Source organism: Monopterus albus, unplaced genomic scaffold, assembly GCF_001952655.1.
Source record: "Monopterus albus unplaced genomic scaffold, M_albus_1.0 scaffold24.1, whole genome shotgun sequence".
Classification (NCBI taxonomy): domain Eukaryota; kingdom Metazoa; phylum Chordata; class Actinopteri; order Synbranchiformes; family Synbranchidae; genus Monopterus; species Monopterus albus.
In genome coordinates this window covers 526428-548563 of record NW_018127904.1, presented here as the reverse complement: position 1 = coordinate 548563, position 22136 = coordinate 526428, and the positions used below count along the sequence as shown (strand labels likewise).

At 39.4% G+C, this 22136-nt stretch overlaps 2 protein-coding genes across 5 annotated transcripts in view; both read left to right on the top strand.

The window, feature by feature from the left end:
• The first annotated feature begins 462 nt into the window (after positions 1-462).
• On the top strand, positions 463-5908 carry tank (TRAF family member-associated NFKB activator). 4 transcript variants are annotated; one of them, XM_020594656.1, is made up of 9 exons: positions 469-715; positions 1312-1453; positions 1713-1821; positions 1978-2048; positions 2780-2838; positions 2939-3057; positions 3612-3687; positions 3883-4009; positions 4665-5908. In XM_020594656.1, exons 2-9 carry the CDS (start codon positions 1355-1357, stop codon positions 4833-4835), a joined length of 831 nt encoding a protein of 276 aa, XP_020450312.1. In that variant the 5' UTR covers positions 469-715; positions 1312-1354; the 3' UTR covers positions 4836-5908. The 4 variants fall into 4 exon arrangements, with proteins under 4 accessions (XP_020450310.1, XP_020450312.1, XP_020450311.1 ...); XM_020594654.1 differs by having other exon boundaries at positions 463-545; positions 3612-4009; XM_020594655.1 differs by having other exon boundaries at positions 1978-2033; positions 3612-4009.
• A 13890-nt stretch (positions 5909-19798) lies between these two features.
• Positions 19799-22136, top strand: part of tbr1b (T-box brain transcription factor 1b) — a 4525-nt gene continuing 2187 nt past the window's right edge. Inside the window, exons 1-4 of the mRNA XM_020594657.1 lie at positions 19799-20738; positions 20974-21128; positions 21320-21441; positions 21756-21914. Coding sequence (XP_020450313.1) covers positions 20047-20738; positions 20974-21128; positions 21320-21441; positions 21756-21914 — 1128 coding nt within the window. The 5' untranslated portion in view covers positions 19799-20046. The remainder of the gene's footprint in view (positions 20739-20973; positions 21129-21319; positions 21442-21755; positions 21915-22136) is intronic.

Below are 22136 nucleotides of genomic sequence, written 5' to 3'. Positions count from 1 at the left end.
CATGCCTGCTTATTTTAAGACCTTGTCATATAGGTGAGCCCTATGCTTACATGACACATATTGCTTAAAAATGTTTGATAAAATTTCCACAATAGGGACCCAATAACATTGTTTTGTCTGCAGGCCCTCCAACAGGTGATTCTGACCATGATTATTACCCTTCTTTTACGATAAAGCAGACTCTTTTTTTCGAAAGAACTTGTTGAATTGACAATAATGTAAGAAAAAAATGTTGCAGGTTAAAATGAGCACAGTATAGAGCTACTTTGGGGACAATTTTCACATGCACAGCAGTCGGTTTGCAGACGCGTAGGTTGGAAGAACCCTCAACCAGCGCTACCTCCCTGCTCGACGCTGATTGGCTGCGGCCGCCTCAAGGCGGAAGTCTAGAACAGGGGGATTCCCCGAGGGAAGTTCCCAACTCCACTAGGCTATGTAAAACATACATTGCCATATCCTCTCTAGCGCTGTAACTGAAAAGTAGGCGACGACGCTGCGGTGGTGTCAGAACAATAAATTCGACTTTAGCAGTTACTCGAATGAAGGTAAGAGGACACTCAGTCCTTGGCAGCGAGGTAAACTGATCTGTGGAGTTGTTGCTCGGTCGTTTCATCCAACACCGGTTGGCTGAATGAGTTTGCTAGCCAGTCACTTATAATTTAAAGAATACGGAACTGTGTGGATTAGACTTGGACTGCTCCACTGCTGTGCCCTGGTATGCTCCAACTTCAATGTTAATATCCATTTACAACTTTTCCTGTACACTTTACTATGGCTTTATCCAGGGGCAGTTGCTATATGGTACCACTGACGTGTAGTGTGTGGCTTTCACATTTATTACATTTTTTTTTTAAAGATTTTACTTTGCATAATCTCAATAAGTATGTCATTGTTTGTAATTATCGGTCAAGGAATGACAGAAAATGTAAGAGTTGTCCATATAGTAGTTGTACACTTGTTGTGCAAGTTATTACAGTACATCGAGTGACATCATGTATTTATTACATTTCAATACCTCAGTTGTTGAGATAAGCAGAGATTAGGAAGTATGTTTACTCTGTTTCGGTACAGTTTTAACATTGCGTCAGTGTCGTTATATAATTCAACCAAAAAATCTGGCACCACTTGACATAGTTTTGATTATTTTTAAAGCAAAGAAACATTATTGAATGAGCATAAGGGCTCACTATGGCTGTACTGTTTTTTTTTTTTTTTTTTTTTACTATTCAAAGAAGTGACAGTTTCTCAGAGAGTGTTTCTTTTGGAATGAACTGTTGGTGTGTTTTAAAACATTTTGTGATTTCACTCCAGGGCTCATGTCTGCTGTGTCAGTGATGACTGTGGAGCACACGGCATGGAAAGGAACATTGGAGACCAGCTCAACAAAGCCTTCGAAGCTTATCGCCAGGTCTCCATTGAAAAAGATAATGCTAAAAAGGAGCTACAGAAAATGGTAACAACAAAATCTTTTCTCGAGCTTTGTGTGAAATTTGCCAAACAATATAGCACAAATAACAAGTCACAGAGTAGCTTTCACTGCCAAGTTTACCAAAACAGATTTTGTATCTTGCTTACTGAAGGTGTACTTGCACTAGTTTTATGTTTTTACAACAGTAATCTGCTTTGCTTTTTACTTATATGATATTGAGAGAGATGTATACACGTAGACCAGGTAGCAGTGCTAATAAATAACAGAAACCTAATCTTTACAGACTGAATATTATGTGGGATACACTCAAACACTTGAAAAGCAGATAAAAGACCAGCAGCTGTTGATTTCAAAACTTCAAGCAAAGCTGTCAGCAACAAGGCAACCATCAGGTTAGTGAACCATAACAGATGATGCCGCTGCTTATATCCCAACTTTATGCAGTATTTTACAAATTTACTACTGACTTACTAATTTTCAGTTGTTGTTTTTTTTTTTTGCATCTCCTCATGTACAAACTGTTGATTTTCACTGTTTTGGATTCCAAGGAGAGATGAAATGTGAGCCTTGCAACCATCTTCTTGACGGAGCTGCCACTTACATGGTAAAGTTGTACCCGGTATGTTCACTGTGCTACACTGTGTTCATTCTACGTCAACATTTTGTGAAAACTGCAACATGATGGATCCAAAAACTGGTTTTTCCTTATTCTCCCACTTGAGCTTACATATGATAATACGTACGGCTTCCTCTCACATGCAAACACACGTGTTTATTTACTTCTGCTTGATGTTAGCTTCTCTTATATCAACAAAGGGTGTTTCAAGAAGCCATTATGCTAGTGGCAGTGAATGTAGAAGTTACTATGAACCTTAAAATATGATCGATCCGCATGTGTTTTATACTGTCTGTCTGTTGAGGATGTATGATCTAAGCACTGTCCTCTAAGTAACCGTTTCTTTCATCTCAGTACATTTTTCCTCGGTGTTACTGGTTGCTCTTTACACAGCCCTAAAGTTGTTTGCAGATAATTTAATGATAATTGATAGAACTTTTGTCCTTGTTCAGACATTCACATCAAGGAGAAGGTAATGCTGTAATAGTACCCTAACTCTCTTTTACTCCACAAACAGTGTATCCACTTTTAATTCACCAGATGGTGCTAGAGGATAATATCACTGCATAGTTAAGCACCTCGAGCTTTACTGTTCAATATTTAACCAACCAGGAAACATTTTTCGCTAGTAAAATTTGTGACGTGTTAATAAAGCTGCAGATGTACTAACAATACACCCTTGGTTAATTGTTGTTAATGTTTATATTTGTAATGTCTTTTCTTTTTTTTTCCAGGAGAATATGGGTACCATTGCTGTTGCTCCTAATTTGCCAGTCAACAGCAGTGTTGACTGGTATGTGTCTAGCACAAAGACTTTTTTTTTTTTTTTTTTTAATCATGGGCATAATAGTTAGAATCAATTTTTTCCACACTCTTTATTTTTTGTTTGCCAGTCAGGACATGCTGGACGCATTTGAAGCAATACAGGGGAAATTCCGGCAGATACGATCTCTAACCAGAAGACAAAAAGATCACCTGAAACGATTCCATGGAGGAAATGATACATCAAATGGTAATATTATTTCCAAATATTACCTGCTGCCCACTTCCTTAATCAGAAATCCAGCTGTTTTCTTAATTCAGCTACTTAGGAGAAAATGTATTGATTTGAAAAAGGCTTTTGTGTGTCATAACAACCTATGCAGGTATTATCTTTTACTTTGTTCTTTTAGATAATTAGATAGTCACACCTTAACTAGGACTGTATGTGAATGCCTTATTGCTCTTTTGAACCATGGTTGGCCACCTCTGTGAAAATACAAAGGATAATCGGATTTAATAATTCCACCGACAAATGCATGATTTTGGCTCTGGGACGGATACAAGGTGTATAATGAATAATATAGCAATTTTTCATATAACAGTTCATATAAAGTGTGATTTTAAATTGATATGAGTACATACATATTGAAAGGACCAGGATGAGAGTGCTCTTGACAAATTTTTTTTTCATATGTGCAACTTCTCAAATCATTGCCAAACCTAAATGTCCTTAAAGCCAGCACTGAAATGCATCAACATGTTGACTGAGACATAAAAGCTCATGTTTTTTTTGCCGTCTGACAGATCAGCAGTTCTCCATGCCCATCCAGTGCACAGACCGTACAGCAGAGGCAGAGAGACCCTTTTCCTCCACACTAAGGTCAGCAGTGGATATCCCACTCCCTCCCACGTCTCTGGCGTCCCGTGGCACCAGCCCTGAGGACAGGGACTTAGTAGACTCTCTCACCAAATTCAGTGTCAAATTCCCGCCCTCTGCGGACAGTGAATATGACTTCCTGAACAGTGCTGCAGAGAGAAACATTGGTCTCACCTTGCCCACGAACCCACCTCTCAGCAGTGTCCCCTCGGCACAGACAGAGGAGGAGCCCGTGGAACTGCCCATGCCTTTTGTCTACCCTACATCCCCCTCCCACTCAACATCATCTTCGCTCTCCCAGGAGAGTGTGCGGGGACCTCAGCAGGTGAGAATCACAGGAGAAGGTCTGAGAAAACTAGTAGCAAATTATCAGTTTATGATTGGTCTTTGCTAATGGAGGAGTGAAACAGTGCGAAGTCCAAAAAATCCCCTTGGCTTAACTTGAAATGTATTACTGTGTAATGTGTGCTGATTCTTTTTTTACTTAAGCATGGATGCTCTGGTTATATTTGGCATCTTTGCTGGAAAGTGTGAGCCAGATGGAAGCACATTACAGTGTCAGAATCTGATGAAACAAGTATGATGTTTAAGTGGGATTTTATTTGCTGTGTATAAATGCCTAATAAAAATTGTGAATGACACGCAGTGAGATCTAAAAGTTGCTCCAGTTTTTCATAATATGATTGTTTCCCTGGATTACATTAATATGGGCACTTAAAATAGGCATGACTGTTTTGATAGCTTGGATGAACACAAACTGTAAGATGGTAAAACACTTGAGAATAACCTTTTGCTTTTAGTTTTGCTGAGTATATATACAGACTGTTGGCTTGACAGAAGACGTGTTCCTTCTGTTCATTAAAGCAACAGATACTTCAACTTGAAGGCCAAGTGGTCCAGCATGCTTTAATAGAATGAGTGTAAAGATTGTTTAGAGCATGAATAATCTACTGTTTTCTTTGGTTCGTCCTGCTCTGCAGCCTCTCTGGAGCCCTGAGCTGTGTGATGCAGTTGACGTGGGGACAGAGCTGGCGACGCCTCAGAGCGGGAGTCCTGATAAATGTGCTTTCTGCAAAGCTGTGGTTCCTCAGGACCGAATGAACAGCCACCTCTACTCGCATTTCTCTCCTAAGAATGATGCAGACAATTGACAGAGGAAGCAGAGACTGACAGGCGGAGGCCGCAACTACTCCAAGACTTTACTGTATTCATGGTCTAGTCCTACCTGCCATGAAGTACAATGCACTGTACTTGGTTTGAAATGACACTGCAATAAGACTTGAATCCCTTTATTTAATATTGAAGAATTGAATGGTACACTTCGCTGCCCAGTATATTTTTCTAATATCACGCTGAGATTTTACTATAGCAAATGATGTTGATGATGCATAACGTGGTATATATGAGCAAATAAAGCCAGCATTTACTCTTGCAACACTTTTTATCATTTCAGTATGAAAACCCACCTGAGGTACTCTGTGGATCCCTACACAAAGACATTAGGTGGACAGTATGTGCACCTATTAAATTTCAAAACAATTTGCATTAATAACATGGAACAGTTTCCTTTTAGAGAGACATTCATTTTTAAGCAAATATGAAGATTTGCTTTGGAAATGGAAATTTACACCGTCACTTCCTTTTTATGTTGCTAGCAGGGTTTTATAGATCATAGAACAACCATATATTATGTATCAGGTACAGGTATTGAAGTCAGTCATTTGAATGGTAGACATGCTGATTAGCACTGTTTTCACACGGGTTCCCATTGCTCTTCCATGTTGTATACTTAAGCCAGGTTCATTTGAGGCAGCTGTATGACGCTGGTGCAGTGAAGATATTTGCTACTTAGGAGTTAGTATCGCCATTTGTCTACACAGATGGCGATACTAAATGTTAGGTACAAACTCACTGTCAGCCAGATGCCCAGTTAGCTTGCTAATTGTGCAGTAATAGTTTTACCTTATGCAATAATCAAACTGCATTTATTGTAGACACTTTTATGCTAATGGTTAAATGTACATGATAATCTATGACTTTGTTGCTCTGGTTATGCTATCAGAGTTATAAGATGAGACTTTCTGGTGATACTGGTTTTAAATTCAATTATAGGGTATACTTGAGTAATAATTTGAACAAATGATGTGTCAATGTCTGCTCCTTGTGTGTTTGCACATCTACATTATGCACACCTATCACTTAATTAAACCTGAGTCTTTTCTAAACGGCAGCATCAGGTTTTGAATTCAGCAGTATTTATTCACACTCTTGCAAATGTTTGCAGGGATTTTCAGAATTCAGTGTGACGACGTTTAAGGGAACTGGGACACTAATGTGTGTTGTTGGAACACTTTTTTGTGTTGTGCAGCAAGGACCTTGCAGCCCCCTCAGCTATGGGCTGGTACCATTTGTGCTGGGTAGATGAGAAGATATGGAGGGTGCAAACAAGCCATTTTAATTTTCACAAGTGCTGGACATTACAACTCTCTTCCAATAATCAAATACTGTTTAAGAGACTGATTCGTTTGTTATTACCACCTTAACTGATGTTTGGCGCCGAGCACCTCACTGTTTCATACAAGGCTCAGAGGGGTGTAAAAAAAATGTGACGCTGTAATGCTATTAACTACTCCCAACTAATGAGTCATTAGACTATGATAGAAGAGCACTACTAAAATACATCATCTATATGAAGAAAAAGATCTAGATCCCATTTGGTGTATTTAGAAAGGTGAACACTACATGCTAATTTAATGTTATGTCCCACACACAACGTGTGTTTATTTTTGAATGACAGAAACATAATTTTACATTTCACATCACATCATGCACACTGAGGGGACAATTTATTCAGAATTTTTTGGCAAATATATATCCCTAATGATCCTCTCTGGTTAATCTGTGAAGATTCGAACATTGTGCAGCTTGCATGCTTTTCTCTCTGGGATCATGAACAGCTGCTTGCTCATAATTATGTTGTCATTCATTGTTATTTGGAAGAGGAAACTCGTTCTGACAGCTAGGGGATTTTTTTGTGTATTTCTGCGCACTGTATATTTACTTGCTTGTGTATATAATTTGAACTATCCACTTTAGCTCTGAGGCATTGTTACGGCTATCATTTCCAGTAAAAAATATCAGTTATTTGCGCCATCTTTATCTTTGGGACATTTGCTACCAGAGGCAGTAGATTTGAAATAGATTTAAGAAATATAAAAATGAAAGGGGACAAAAAAGGAGAGGGATATGGATTGAGACGGAGAAGTAGCAGGCTGATTACAAGGTGTCAAAATTGCCAGGAGCAAGAAGGTGAAAGCAATCAAGGGTGAGAAGAGTGCAGCATTCGTGAGGGGCAACTAATTATCCATCTCATTTGTGGAGAGAAGCATTTGAGGCAGCTCTAGCCCACTGAATGGTGACAGATTGGTGCGGAGGAGAGGGGAGGTGTTAGAACAATGGAGCCCAGCTCACCGTCATTACTGCATGCTAATCAGCAGTGCTTCTGCACCACCGGTTGGTGCTGCAGCGAGTTCGGGGAGACAGGGAAGTCACTGGCTTCAGGGGACCACAGTCATTTCCAAGTAGAGACGAGTGGGAGAAAGCTGACGCACGGTATAGCTGTTGGCGCTCTGCCACTGCTTGTTTGAGTTTGTAGGTTATCCTATGCACAGACTGATCTCTGTGGCCTGCACTCTCAGCTGGTACTTGCAAGATGAGCTGATTGTGCTGAAGTGTTTTTAAGTAGCTTGAGGGAAATAATATATCACATAATTATATTCTGCATATGGTGTAATGCAGAAAATGCATGTGGTAATGTTATAAAAAGCTAGAATAACAAACAGAAAGTGGTAGTAGACATCGTTAATAGCAATCCAACTTTACTGTAAATTATCTGCTACTGTACAAAATATACTCAAATGTTTACTACACTTTATAAGTGGACCTGCAAAAGCATATTAGATGGAATATTTAACAGAAAGAAAACATCAAAGTAAAAAGTGAAAACAAAAGGAACATAAACTGATTTTTTAAAATTAGATTTCAAACAAAAAACATTTTTGAATTAGTCCTTCAGGGTGCATTGAAAAAAATTCAAGTCGGATTCAACATATTTCATGAAATATGCGAATAACAAAGCTAGTTAAAGTGCATAGAGCAAATCTCTAATGATCACAGTTGCTTTCTATTCAGTGGTTCTCAGAGTGAATTGAATACTCTCATACATGGCTACAAGCAAATATAATGGTGTTTAAAGATGGAGAATATAGGCATGTATTTCTGTTTTTGAACAAGAGCATTTAAAATCTACAGTCATTCTGTTAAGTAATGACATTTTTCATAACAGTCAAAAACTTTACCTTATGGATATGGCAACTTTACCTTATGGTAAAGTTGCCATATCCAGTGTTAAAAAAGATCAATTACATGAAATGTACAGTTCATGATTATGCACAAAAGGGTAGCCTCAACACCAAAAATCAAGCTGCAACACTGAAACCTGTTATTACATCTGTGTACACCTGTAAGAGGCATATATGAGGTTAAATGTGGTCAAAAATTGCATATTTGTCCTTTTAATTACAGTTTCCTTTTTTAATAGAATGGCTATTCACCAGCCCTATTGTTTTCTTTTTTATACTGACAATTGACTGATTTTATACTGTGTATAATGTGGATGTTTGGCTTCTGATATAACTGATAACAAGCAGTTCATGCTTGCAGTACAGTATAATAAACACGAGTAATGTTTTAAAGATCTCATTTCTATACAATAAACATACCTTTTTTTCTTTACTGGCCAGTAATTGGACTATGAGTGCAGTAGACAATAGACGAGTCACCACTCCACCGAGTCATTATTTCAACAATTACTCTTCTGAATATTTAAAGTGTTTATCAGATCATGCCATTGCCAAGAAGATATAACAGAAGTCAGGGAAAAAAGAGTTGTTGAAGGGTTTAATCAAACAAAACAGAGAGATAGCAAGTGGATTAAGGTCACCTGGCTAGAATGGCCTCTTCACATCAATGTCATTTAGATAATTAACAACTTAGGAGAGAAGCATATTCAGCTGTCTGTGCACTGGTCACCGTTGGCATGTGAGACTGCCAACTCTCATGGCGTTGCGAGCTGAGAGTATCACCTCACAGTTGTCTTGCCATGCGTTGAGCTCCTCGTGCTCTCTGTGCAGAAGTGGTGGAGCTGACTTTGTGTTCGATTAAATGTGTTGAAGCCATCGCTGCCTGTGCAAAGTCTCAGAACAGCCCCTCTCCATTGTGTTTGTTTCAGTGCTGGTCTGAGAGCCCTGATTTCTGGAGCAGAGATTTGGCAGTCACAGCAAGTGATGACAGAGGCAGTGGTGAGATCGCACCCAGAACCCCAGAGGAGGCTCACATTTCAGGCGGATGAGAGGCTTGTTCAATACACAGAACACAAAAGCAGTGATCAGTGGAGTTTGTTGATGCCATTGTTCTGAAAATTGCATTGTTCAACCACCATAGCAAAGATTACTTTTACATGTTTACCGGGGGAGGGGTGGGGTGTTGGACATTTGTAAACTTATGAACTTTTTAAAGACATTTGGCTGCCAACTTGAAATAATTGTGTGACTGCAAGTCTGGCTCTCAAGATGTCATCCTCCTGTTATTTTATTGTCACTGTTAACTCAGTTTAGGTTGTTTTGCTTCTTGACACATGGGGGTGGGATGGAGCATGGGGGTGTTTGTAGAATAGTAACTTGCAATTCAAGGGTTAAGGCAGCATGAAAGAATCCATTCTCGGTTTAATGACCTAGCCTTGCCGGGCGAGGACGACAGGGAACATGCTCTTGACTTGTACTGAATTTGCCAATTAACACCTCTGATAACAGGCTGCCTCTGAACATCACCAATGTAGAGAGAGGAGAAGCAACTCTCATGCACTTTGTTTTTCAGCCTCTGATCCTGTAATGATAAGGTCTGTGATTTCTTCATACAATGAAAATTATTTTTGCTTTATACATAGTGTAGTATGTTTTCTTTTATAGCAGAGCTTTGTCTGCTTTGTTTCAACAGCTTTGAGCTAAATCCTCCGTTCAGGAGCTGTGTAGTCACCGACTATCAGACTGGCAATAATGTTGAAAATATTTTATTTTTCCACGTGCTGCTTGAATCCTTATGTAGTTATTGGACATTCTATTTTTCGCACATGCCCATATGGCCATGTGCAGCTTCAATTAGACACATGGCTGGTATCTAAGATACACCGTGCTTGATTAGCTTTGTCCCTTGCTATTGTTATATGTGAAAATACAAAACAAGAGTGCTGTCCTTGATAGATATATCTGAAAAGATCCATTCAAATAAGGCCCCCATTGTAGTCACCCCTCTGGTTTCACACATGCTTATCAGACTCCCAAACAACACCTAGTACAGGTGTGAATATCAAAATCCCCAGTGAAAATCGCAGTGGGCGCTCTTGTGTTGTCTTTGGAGTCCTCTTACATACAGCAGTGGCTTTGCATTGGGGCCACAATGCTGCCGGTTAACAGCAACTGCAGAAACACCTTTGGCTAAGTGTAAGGTGGACATCCTTACACCAAATTACTTAATGACTGAAAACCACCACCCTGATCTAATTGAAAAAGATTCTTAAGTGTACAGTAGCTGGTTACTGCCTGGTACAATCACACCATAACACGGTACTTTCACAATTCATTAGCAGGTATTTAAACAATATACAACTGAAAAATGGCTGCATACATCTAATGATAGTAATAAAGTGTAGTGGGTTAGGACACAGAAGCTAACACTTGAAGTGGGAGCTGTGTACAAGTGTGACGACAAAGGCCTTGTCCTAACACTTTGTCAACATAACAGATACAAACACTGTGAAGATGTTAGTCATATTCATGTTAGCAGGACTGATGAGTTTCACTGTAATGCCTCCTCAAGGTTAGCAGATTATAGCTCTCTTGTTCTCATGCTGACCACCTTTGTGTCATGTGTAGAAGAATATGAACCTTGTTAGAGATGCTACATCCAAATCAATTCATTTATTCAGTGTTAAGAAACCATCTGGCTTGATTAGAGCTGAAAGTCATCCTGGCAGGCCAGTTTCCTGACTGACACCTCATAGAATTAGTGGGAGGACAGCTTCATTTACTGTGCTTGCTCGGCTCAGACTACACAGTTTACTTCTCTTACTGTACTCTAAGCTCAGACATGAACTGAGTCTTCCACCAGCTGTACTTACCTCAAGTCTTTGTTGCAGTATTAAACACACTCAGAATATCTGGGTTGTTGTTTATTAGCCTTTGATAGATATCTTAGATATAACACTTTTTGTGTTCTCTTTGTGAAAGCTGTGAAAATGGCACGCCATATGTAATACACTTGCTTGCTGTTGGTCTTGCCAATTCCCCCAAGATCAGTAATTCCTGTGCCAATGCTCACACTCTCTCTTTGTCCTTGTGATTTGATGTAGCTTGTTGGATTGGACGGGTTTCTTTTTGATGCTGTGTCTGGTGTTTAGTTGTTGATTTGATGTCACTCGCAGTCCGGTTAAAATAACCATTGAACCAGAACATACGTGCTCAGCTGTATGATGAAAAACTGAAAATTAAAAAAACCAAAAAAAAAAAACAAAAAAACAACAACAATCACAGAATAAATAGGCACCCAAAGGCAATGGGAGACAGATATAGATAAACCAAAGCATATTCCTGTAATGTTTTTTTCTAATTCTGCACAAAACAAATTGGCTGCACATTTTCACACCTCGTGTAACCTGGGGATAGAAAGCGCAATTCTCCCTCGTCATACCTGTGACAACAACCTGCAAAGTGCTCCCAGTGCCCTAATCTGCAAGGTAGAGACCTGCTGCTGCTGCATGTAGATGTTGTTTTCTTCTTTCTTAGCTGCTTGTCCCTGCGGTTTTTACATTTACACACCCACCAGAATCACACAAGGTAAAAGAGAATATGTGAGTGTCTCACCAGTTTTTTCTCTGAAAAACATGTTCGCCTTCAGTAGAAAGCAGTAAATGCACACTGATGGTATTTGATTTAGAAATGGCAGTCTGACCGTGATTTTAGCATCAACAGATGGCCAGTAGATTGGTTTACATGAGTAACACCACTGCCTGCTTTAGAGTTGGCTCAAGTACTATAGTAGTGTACTACTGTCTTATCATATCTCCTTGTGTGAATGATGATGTCACCATGATAGATGCTGCTCAAGTGGGATCAGACCTACTCAGTGATGCCTGTAGAGACCAGCTCTGGGAGATCCCTGTCTGGCTGCATTATTCAACAATACTCCTTACCTCTCCCAGGGAAAAAAGGGACTGCTGAATATTTGAAAGACAGAATTTGATTTTTTATTTAAGTGTATAGATGTAGATGGGAGAAGAGGGGGGAAAAAAATAGAGATAGTGCCAGTCGGTGCATCCTGGATGGTCACCAAGGCAACTTGCCGAGTTTTTCTAACTGATCTACGGGACTTCTTGGCTGTCTCACTGGGGGACGCTTTGGAGAAGTGGGCTTCTTCGAGCGCCTTTTGACTGCAACTATGAATTGACGCATCACTGATCATTTTAGTCTCCTAATTATAGCCAGCAGTTAGTTTAGAATTCTGATCAAACCTTTTTGCACAGACATGTATCTGTTTTGTGGCTATACCAGTTGCAAAAGACCTCAAGTTTAGCTAAACAGGGGTGAATCTAGAAAATTTTGGATGGGGTGGCCAGGCTAAGGCACGGGCTCAGAGAGGGCTGGCACATTTGAATGTAAAATGTATATTAAACCTTTAGTTCTATGAAATAATAAACAATACATTATTAAGAATAATTTTTTGTCTAAGAATGAGACACACTTAGTGTTTTCTCCAGCTAAATTTAGCTACACTCATTTACTCACGGTCAGCGACATCACTGCTGTACAAGTAACAACACAATCAGAGAAATGAATGCAAATGCTCTGCTACATGCATGATATTAAATAAAACTACTGGACTGATCAATTATAAAACACCAGAAAAATATTTGTTGCATTTAAGGCAACAATTTCTCATTGTTTTTCATTTTTCATACTGAGAGGCATCACATTTTGACTCTGGCAGGGGTGACCAATCAGGTCTGGGTGTGGCTGGTGCCACCCCTGGCCACCCCCTGGCTCTGCCCATACTGCTAAAGCACCATTAATATTATGCTAAATAAATTTAAAAATAAGTAAAAGGTTCTTGATCTCATCTGGAATCCTGAGCTGTTTTGTTAAATTGATCAAATCAATATTTCAGTTGCACCATAAGAAAGGAAATCTGCTCATTGATAACGTAGCAGACATTGTGCCATGTTCAGAACCACTGCTTAGATCCTGATGAGCCAAGCCGAGTATTGATCCATCTGGCTCTGAAGACACTGTCATGTCACCTTTGCATTTAAGTGTTATCTTGTCAGCTTCAAATGATCTAGCTGTCAGACCTGGAAAAGACCGGCCTGTGTGATGTTGCTTAGTCTGTAACGTCCAGCTGTTGCTACAACAGCGTGTACCAGCACAGTATTTTAATCCAGTGTTTAGATGTTTAGTGTGTGTCAAGATTTATATCTAATTTACTGATGCCTGGTGATCTAGTTACATATGTCTTCATAATTTTACATGTTAGATGTGAATGGGTGTCTGTGTATCAACAAATATACCTATGTGTATTTGTAGAATAGTATTAAATTCCACACAACACATGTTGACTCTTTAAGGCCACAATTTCAGTCAGTTTTCATCGTATTCTTTCCTCAGTATCACCCACTCCCTCAGATAATTAAAGAGACAACTTACAATGGATGTTATCAGAATCTCAGCAGCAGCACAAACTAAGTGTAAATTGCTTCAAAATTGATTCCTTCTTTACAACAGATGTAACTGATAGTGAAAGGGTGGGAATCCAGCCTCGTGGTGAAAGGGCACAAACCCTTCCAACCAAGGTGTGGTAACAGGGTGAAAATTTGAAAGCAAATTCACTCCCTGCTAATGTAGCCTACATAGCCCCTAATGATAACACACCCACTGTATTGCTCTCACAGCACTAATTTTCATGTTTTCACTCACATTCGGTGCAGAAGCTTTTAGTCATTCTATGATTTATCTTTTCCTTTTTTTCCCCCTTCTCCTCTTGTACACGAATCAGTGTACAGTGCCCAATGTGTAATTCAGTCCCAGTGTAGTGGCTTCACTTCCTGGTCATTTATAGAGTGGATCAGTTCTTAAAGGCTCTTGGAGATGCTGCAGGCCGGAGAGCGTGTTGGGCTGCTATAAAGACAACAGTAGGACACCAGCCAGTAGTTCACACTTGTTGGAGCATACTGGTGAGGCTGTGAAGATGGATTCTTTCTTGATTATACGGTACTGTCTGCCTTTCTCATCTTTATAAATCAGTGTGAAATAATGGCACCGTGTGATATATTATTCTCTCGGTTCCATTTCGGAAACATACAGCATCCTGTAGCACCGGGTGAAATTGCAAAAAAATCACTGTAACTACATTCATTTCATTATCTGCCTTGGCAAAGTTTTTCAAGAACATAAGCTGGTTTCCACGTGTTTGTTTGTGACATCCTAGATGTGAGTGGTGGAGACATAAATCATGTCACATTTATTTTTCCTCTCAACTTGGAACATGGTTCTCTTCCCTGTAGAATTCAGAACTGATCATTAACCTTTCCTTTAGTTCCTTCCCTTGCCTGGTCACATTTCCTCTCTATTTGGTTCCTGGCCCCATATGCCACTTTCCTATTTCCTGCCTGCAGACAGCAGGGAGTAGCTCTATTATCACCTTCCTAGAGCTGTCTTTGAATGTGAGAGGCAATTCCATTTCACTCAGCCATAGGGAGGAGGAGGAGGAGGAGGAGGAGGAGGAGGAGGAGGAGGAGGAAAAAAAGCGCACCACAGAGCACACAGAAATTGGTTTAGGGTTGCTTCTTATAGTTGAATGTAAGACTATTTTGTTTTTCTACTGATATTGCCTAAACTAGATTTAAGGATTATTCAGTGAACTGCCTGCTGCAATTTGTTTTTATTAAGAATTTGTTCCAAATCAGGGCAAAGGTTAAGTGCTGTGTTTCACATCAGGTTGTTGCTGTTTATCGTCAACTCCATTTAGGAGTCACCTTTTGAAATATTAACAATCCTAACGCAGTCATATTACACCATTGTGAAGTTGTGCTAAACATATCGAAGATGTCGCCGATGCTTTCCCTCTCATGTGCGTTCTCTGCATTTTGCGACATTTTACTCAAAGCCTGTGTTATTTTTGGGTTTCCCTAAGTCTTATTTCCAGCTTTTATCAGCGTCTAGTTCTTTGGAATGGTAGGGCTCTTGACAATATTGCTCCTGGATAAATTAAACATGAGTTACGTAGAGTGATAATCTGTGGGCCTCTCTTTTCACACTGCATTCCCAATGAGCTGTGTGTTGGCCTGGTGTTGTTGCCTGTGATTTTAATGAAGATTATTCTTGTAACACGACAGTCGCCTGTTTGCTCCTATTCTCTCAAACAGAGAGTTTGCTTTTAAGGGATCTGTGCAGCATTTGTGCTTTATTATATAAGGATTACTTTGCAGGTCAATCACCAATTTATTGTGGTTATAATTAAAGATATTTAGGAACCAGATCTTGGATGTTGATTAATCAGATAACACGTTTTGAGTTGTTGTTTTTAGATTAAATATTCATCATCATGTCAACCTAGTTATGGATTAAACAATATGCTGGCAGACACAGCTGTGACTGGGTAATTAGTACTTATTTTCATCCTGTCTAAGCAATGTAGGCTCACATCAAAAAAAAAAAAAAAAGGCAAAGCTTAGGTTACTGGATTGGAGCCTTTTGTTTTCTATTGTTCATGTTTAGATTGTTTAGTGCTCAGGAAATCCTCAGAGGGTTCTCAAAGGAGTAAGTGCACACTTCATGGCATGGCTACTCTTAAAATGGAACTGATGTTATATGAATAATTCCAAAGTTACAAACATCAACTTCACCATCACAGTGATTCGGTGATATTCAATTGGCATAAGTCAGTTTCATTTCAGTGTGCTTTTCATCAAAAATGGCTTAAAAAGTGGAGTTAGTCTGAATTTTTTATGCCGTGGGCTTACTGGGGACAGTGGCCGTGTTCTTCACTTGCAGATGTCTGACAGTGCATGGCAGCAGAAATAACAAAATGGTCACAAACCCCAACTGCACTCCCTGGGTCACACAGACTCATTAAAATTTAAAGAGACTAGCAACAAACCAAACAGTTGATAACAGGTCAGTAGCAGGTGATAAAAGAAGTTTTCCTAGGTACATTAGCTCTTCCGCTAACTCTGTGATTCCTGACATTATATCCTCGCCATTTGTTAAACCGAATAATACACGTCAGAGAGCATGAAGCAGTTGTAGGCATTACTCTGAGGGACTGTAGAACCCAGAGGAGTACAACATTTTACAAGTGTTAGTTTGCTACAGAATTGGTATGAGACAAAATTCACACATTTATAATTATGCATGAATTTTACATACCATCAACCATGTTCATGTGATATTAGTTTTTGTAAAGAGGAGAGCTCGGCTGAGCAGCGTGGATAATAGCTTAGGGCTGATTCTCCCATAAAATGGTGCTATTAATTGCATAGAAGTGTATTAATTACCATGCTGATGATGTAGAAAAAAACTTACAGCCAGATAAAGATGAAAAGTAAAAATAGCTATAATAATAAAACTAAAAATAATAACATAAATAGGGGATTTTTCCCCTGCCCAATTTAAAGAGATAAATAACAATGGTTAACAACTGTATTGTTTATGCAGTGACATAATCTGTCACACTGGACTGTGTTTATGTCCTTGCAACAAACTGCTTGTTGAATAATTAAAAATATGATGGCTTTGAGTTACCTGTGGGAAGATGCAAATTGTTTTAAAAGTGTACAAAATGCACCACAAAACAAATGGTATCAAAAAAAAGTGAATTTAAATAATACCACTTACAAAAACCTTTGTGTTTTTCTGTTGTTTATATTTCTACAAATGGTCATAAATGTTAAATTTCATGGAAAACTCATGTAAATTACTTCAATTAATAAGAAAGTAATTGGTTGGATGTATTTAAATAGGTAGGTGCAGAGAGTTCAATTGAACCGGGGTCAAAACCTAATTTTAATAAGTAAGAATCACCAGTTTCTTTTATTGTCTGCTCAAGAGTACAATAAAAAAGGGCATGTATAAATATTTATTTTGGATGAACAGTCCCTACAGACTCAGGTATGGTATTAGCACAGGAGTCATGTCACCACTGAGCATCATAATCACCTGTCCTGAGGTTAATTTGCTGTGAGCTGTGCGGTAAAGAATCACGGCTGGGTCTGGTCTGGCTATGGGCGACCTTTAAGGCCATTAATAATGAGCAGGTGTAGGAGTGCACTTCTGCGAATGACACGTGTCTTGGTGTGTCCGGGGAGGGCTGCTAATAAGGGTTTAAAAGCCACAACTGTCCACTCCGCCCCTTTTCAGGCCTCCTGCTGCCTTTTTTGTCAGAGACCACAGTGATTCCCTCTGACGGAGCAGATCAGTGATGGCAGGAAACCACAGGGGGCAACAGCTATGTTAGCATTGCACAAAGCATCACCACACTTGATCAGATTAGTCATGCTTGTTAATTAAAGACTTAAGGTAAATACAGGTTTTGCCTTTTTTTTTTTTTTTAAATCAAATCAAACCAAAGAGCCAGGAAGAAAGGAAGAAATACTTCACTTTGATTTACTGATGGACATTGCAATGTGACATCTGGCAAACAACATATAAATAACTTAAAGGCCATCTTAAATGCATTCCCATGAAATTTTTAGTGTTGCTGTAATATAAGCCACTACCTGTCATGAATCCCAAATAACCTTGGCTCTGTCCTCTTAGTTCAGCGCAGTGCGCCTCATTCCTTATTACTGGCCTGACAAGGAAATGTTTACCCATCCGACAAGAGATGAGCCATTTCATAGTCAGAAAAAGCAATTTCACCTGACTGGAGTAGCACACGCTGTCCCCATATCCTTGCTGGCTATAATTTTGTTGTCATTTTGTGTGCTGTGATCATATCATTGAAGTGACAGTACTGGGCATTAGGTAAAGTCCCTAAGCTGGTGCTCGCTTTCAGGCTTTTTCTCTCCTTGTCATTCACATTGATTAGATTAGACCCAGGTGGCAAGCAGATTCCTCTGCTACAATAAAAAAAATGGTGATACAGCACTAGATGAAAGGCATGTTGTTTTATGCTCATCTTAACACTGTGAACCAGAACTGGTTTTGTTTAAAAAAAAAAAAGTTTTTTATAATCATATTGTTGTCTTTTTACCAATTATTGAAGGATGTTTCTATTAGAGAGCTTTCAGAAATGTTTGTTGTTGCATCTGGTTTGAATTCTTAGCATTTAAATAATAAAAAAAGTGGAAGTATTTGGGAGTAGAATGAACATTACTGTTGATAGGGAGCTAGCACATTAGGCTCAGCTGGTCAATGAAGGGTTTGTGCAAGGCAGGAGGCAGAAACCCTAACCTGCACTACTCTATCTCCCCAAGGAGCAAGGTTGGCCACTGGCATAACAAATCAGCCCCCACCTCTTTGGTTATGTCCACTAACCGAGCCCATAGAAAGGAAGGGGGGGGACTTAGTCTGATAAACAGGCACCAACGCACCTGGGGAAACACTGCGTTGCTGCATGAGTGACTCAACAATTGGTTTGTTCAGGAGGGGGAGAAAAAAGCAAGCTGGTTTTACTTATTAAAGATCAGTGATGGAAGTAAACCATAATCCTGTAATGAGGAGAGCAGAGAGTGGCCTCTTTTTCTTGGGCACAGACAAGCCCGTGCTTGCATATTTCACAAGAATAGATTGCTGGACCCTGTAGCCTGACGGTAATGACCCTTCTTGTTAGCTTCAGAGATTCGTGGCTGTTCATTAGCGATAACAAACTTGTGGATGTACTCACCAGTGAAACAGCCTTTGATCGGTCTTCTCTTAACCTCGTCTGGTTAATGACACCAAACCAAAAGTTATTCGGTGATATGGAAAGGAAGGTTGTAGTCAGTGATGCAGACTGTCTTATATTAGGAGGTATTTCTAATATTTTGTTTATTTCCATGGGATGGACAGATAAACACCTTGAAAGAATAGTTGTCCATAAACTACAGTTTAATAAAACACCACAATGTCAAATCAACAACTCTATGACATAATAAGCCCCATAAATGTTACATTGGGTTATATTATGCTTCGGGTGTATTGGAAACGTATGACTGCGCAGTCCGTGTTACCTTGGCGATGACACTTTTAGTAAGATAAACAGGAAGCTGCTTATAGACTGTTGTCACTGGACTGGGGGTAAATCACTATAAGGTGTACTTGTTCTGTTTGATTTCTTCTTCTGAATCAACATCATTCTGATATAAAGTTTCATTTTACTGTAGGGAGAACTTCAGTTGGTGAAGTGTAATTAAATGATGGAAATTTTTTTTAAATGCTTTTAGTTTTATTAAAAACATCACATCATGCATAACGAGTTCGATTTAATATGACTTTTCAATGGGACCCAATTCGCCAAAAGACAAAAACGAGTTGAGCTGAATTGTATTAAAGTCATTTAAGAATGAACAGTCCCACACATAAAGCTTTTCTTTTTGCACCGAGCTGTGTTTGCCCCTGTTATCGGTGCACTGCTTCATAAGTTTAGTGCATCAAATATTTAGCAGCACTAGGACTCATAAACACATCTTCTGTGGGGCGCCATGATTTCACGCTATATCACAAACATTTTAAGGCATCAGACGCACTGCCTGTCATGGACTGTCATTTTTGGTGTGTTAATAATATATCTGGGTTTCTTCCGCTGACATCCTTTGGCACTCATAGCGCATAAATAGGTAAATAACGCGGATAAACAGGTAAATATCATATCTGATGTTACGACTGACAGTAGAAAACAACTACTATTATACTTTTGAATTTTTGTGTTATGTTATTAGAAGAAACTGTCGAAGTCCATATGTTTTAATCAAATATAGGCCCATGTCACACTACAAACAAATCACTTTGCTCACAGCGCTCCTCATATTGTCCTAATTAAGAACTGTCTAATTAAATTACAGCCTCGAGTTAACCAATGGCGATACTTGTTTCATTAGCAAAGCAGGGAGAGTGATGGAAAGAAAATCCTTCCTGATTGCAGGATGGTGTCAGTTGGCTAATTTGCAGCCTTCGATATCTCAAGTCAAAGTAAAGCGTTTTCATAGTGTTAGATTAGGAAAGGCGTGTGCATAAGCTAGTGATATAGGTTGAGCTAATCGTGGCTTTCTATTGAGCTATGCAAGTCGAGAACTGCATCTCGCCAGCGAGTGATCTCTCCAAGAAATTTATGAATGTGGGCAGTGGCTTTTCGAGCTCCGATGGATCAGAGCTTTCGTTGCAGGACCATCCTATTATATCTGCAAGTGACAACCTGGAGAGAAGTTCACCTTTGAAAAAAAACTCTAGGGAGATGACGAATCAGTCAGAGGCAGACAATTTTCCCGACTCCAAGGACGCATCAGGGGACGTCCAGAGGGGCAAACTCTCTCCTGATCTGCACGGAGTCTCTGACATTCGTCATAATTTCGATGGATCTGCAGGAGAAAGGTACATCTTTTCTCCATCTACTCAGTCACAGTCAGTGTCAGCAGCTCCCAGTGCCATGTTTCCTTACCCGAGCCAGCATGGACCAGCGCACCCGGCTTTTTCTATTGGAAGTCCCAGCCGTTATATGGCACATCACCCGGTCATAACTAATGGAGCTTACAACAGCCTTCTAACCAACACGTCTCCTCAAGGCTACCCGGCAGCGGGCTACCCTTACGCGCAACAGTATGGACACACTTACCAAGGAGGGGCTTTTTACCAGTTCTCTTCGGCGCAAGCAGGACTGGTTCCGGGGAAAGCGCAGGTGTATCTGTGCAACAGGGCCCTGTGGTTGAAGTTTCACAGACACCAAACAGAGATGATCATCACAAAACAAGGGCGGTGAGTGTGCGCACACAGACCTACCCGTCATACACCTGCAAAATTAGTCGATTTTTGGCCAATTCCTTGTTAAGGTAAAGTGCAAAATTGAAGTGTATTAACATAAAATCGCTGTTTTCCCCAAATAAAAAGGATAACGGACTCGACAAGACACCAAGACAATGTGATAAAAAAAATGAATCACATTTTTGTGCCGTTTAGAAGCTTCTTCTAAATCTGAATTCCTTTTCCACAGACGAATGTTCCCATTTTTAAGCTTCAACATTTCTGGCCTTGACCCAACTGCTCACTACAATATATTTGTGGATGTAATACTTGCTGATCCAAATCACTGGCGATTTCAAGGAGGAAAGTGGGTGCCATGTGGAAAAGCAGACACAAATGTAATAGGTATAATATTTTTTGGATGTTTACATTTATTGCATATTATTATATTTCAAAATGTATAGCATATTATTATACTAAAAACTATTTTTGATCGTTTTTGACCAGTAAATGGTTCAAAAATTTGATTTAAAATGCTCTTTAAACTGTTTTTAAACTATCAACAGTCAGATATATTATTTCATCTTTTTGTTTAGGAAATAGGGTTTACATGCACCCAGACTCACCAAACACCGGCGCGCACTGGATGCGTCAAGAAATATCATTTGGAAAGCTAAAGCTTACAAACAACAAAGGTGCCTCTAACAACACGGGACAGGTAAAGCAGCACCAAATCCAGTATTTCAATGACAGATTAAAAGAAATATTTATATAATACCAGCTGAAAACAAGCAATAGCAAATCTAGATTTTCTCCCTTTCATAATTTCTTTATTGCATAAACTAAGTTTTATTTTTCATTTGAAGATTTTTTTATGTAACTGACTGTCAATTACAGCACAACAGTGTTTTGAGTGTTATAATAGTAAATGTGATGATAAAAATCTGTTTAATCGGTTTAGTATCATGTTTCAATCATCTATCCAAAGTTTGAAAATGAGTATCTGAAGTGCGTCTTTATTTGAATCTCCAGATGGTGGTTCTCCAGTCTCTCCACAAGTACCAGCCCAGGCTCCATGTGGTGGAAGTAAACGAGGATGGGACAGAGGACACCAGCCAACCAGGACGAGTCCAGACTTTCACCTTCACGGAGACGCAATTCATCGCCGTCACAGCGTATCAGAATACCGATGTACGACCGCGCACTCTCTGACCCAGCACTGACACTTTCCACCCTGAAAAGTCGTTTGTCCAGTTTTAATAATCACCGAAACAAAAGACAGAATTTTGTCAAATAATAGTAGTTTTACTTTTTTAAATTTTAAAACAAAGCAGAACAATGTGGATGTCAAAGGAAAAAAAAAATCGAATTATAACAAGGTTGCACACCCACTTAACCCCCCCCCCCACACCC

Bases quoted from the DNA above. Each gene is read 5' to 3' on its own strand.
- tank (XM_020594654.1), top strand. From the start codon at position 1,355: ATGGAAAGGAACATTGGAGACCAGCTCAACAAAGCCTTCGAAGCTTAT. The intron at 2,049-2,779 runs GTATGTTCACTG...TTTTTTTTCCAG, and splicing joins ACATGGTAAAGTTGTACCCG to GAGAATATGGGTACCATTGC. The intron at 4,010-4,664 runs GTGAGAATCACA...CCTGCTCTGCAG, and splicing joins GTGTGCGGGGACCTCAGCAG to CCTCTCTGGAGCCCTGAGCT.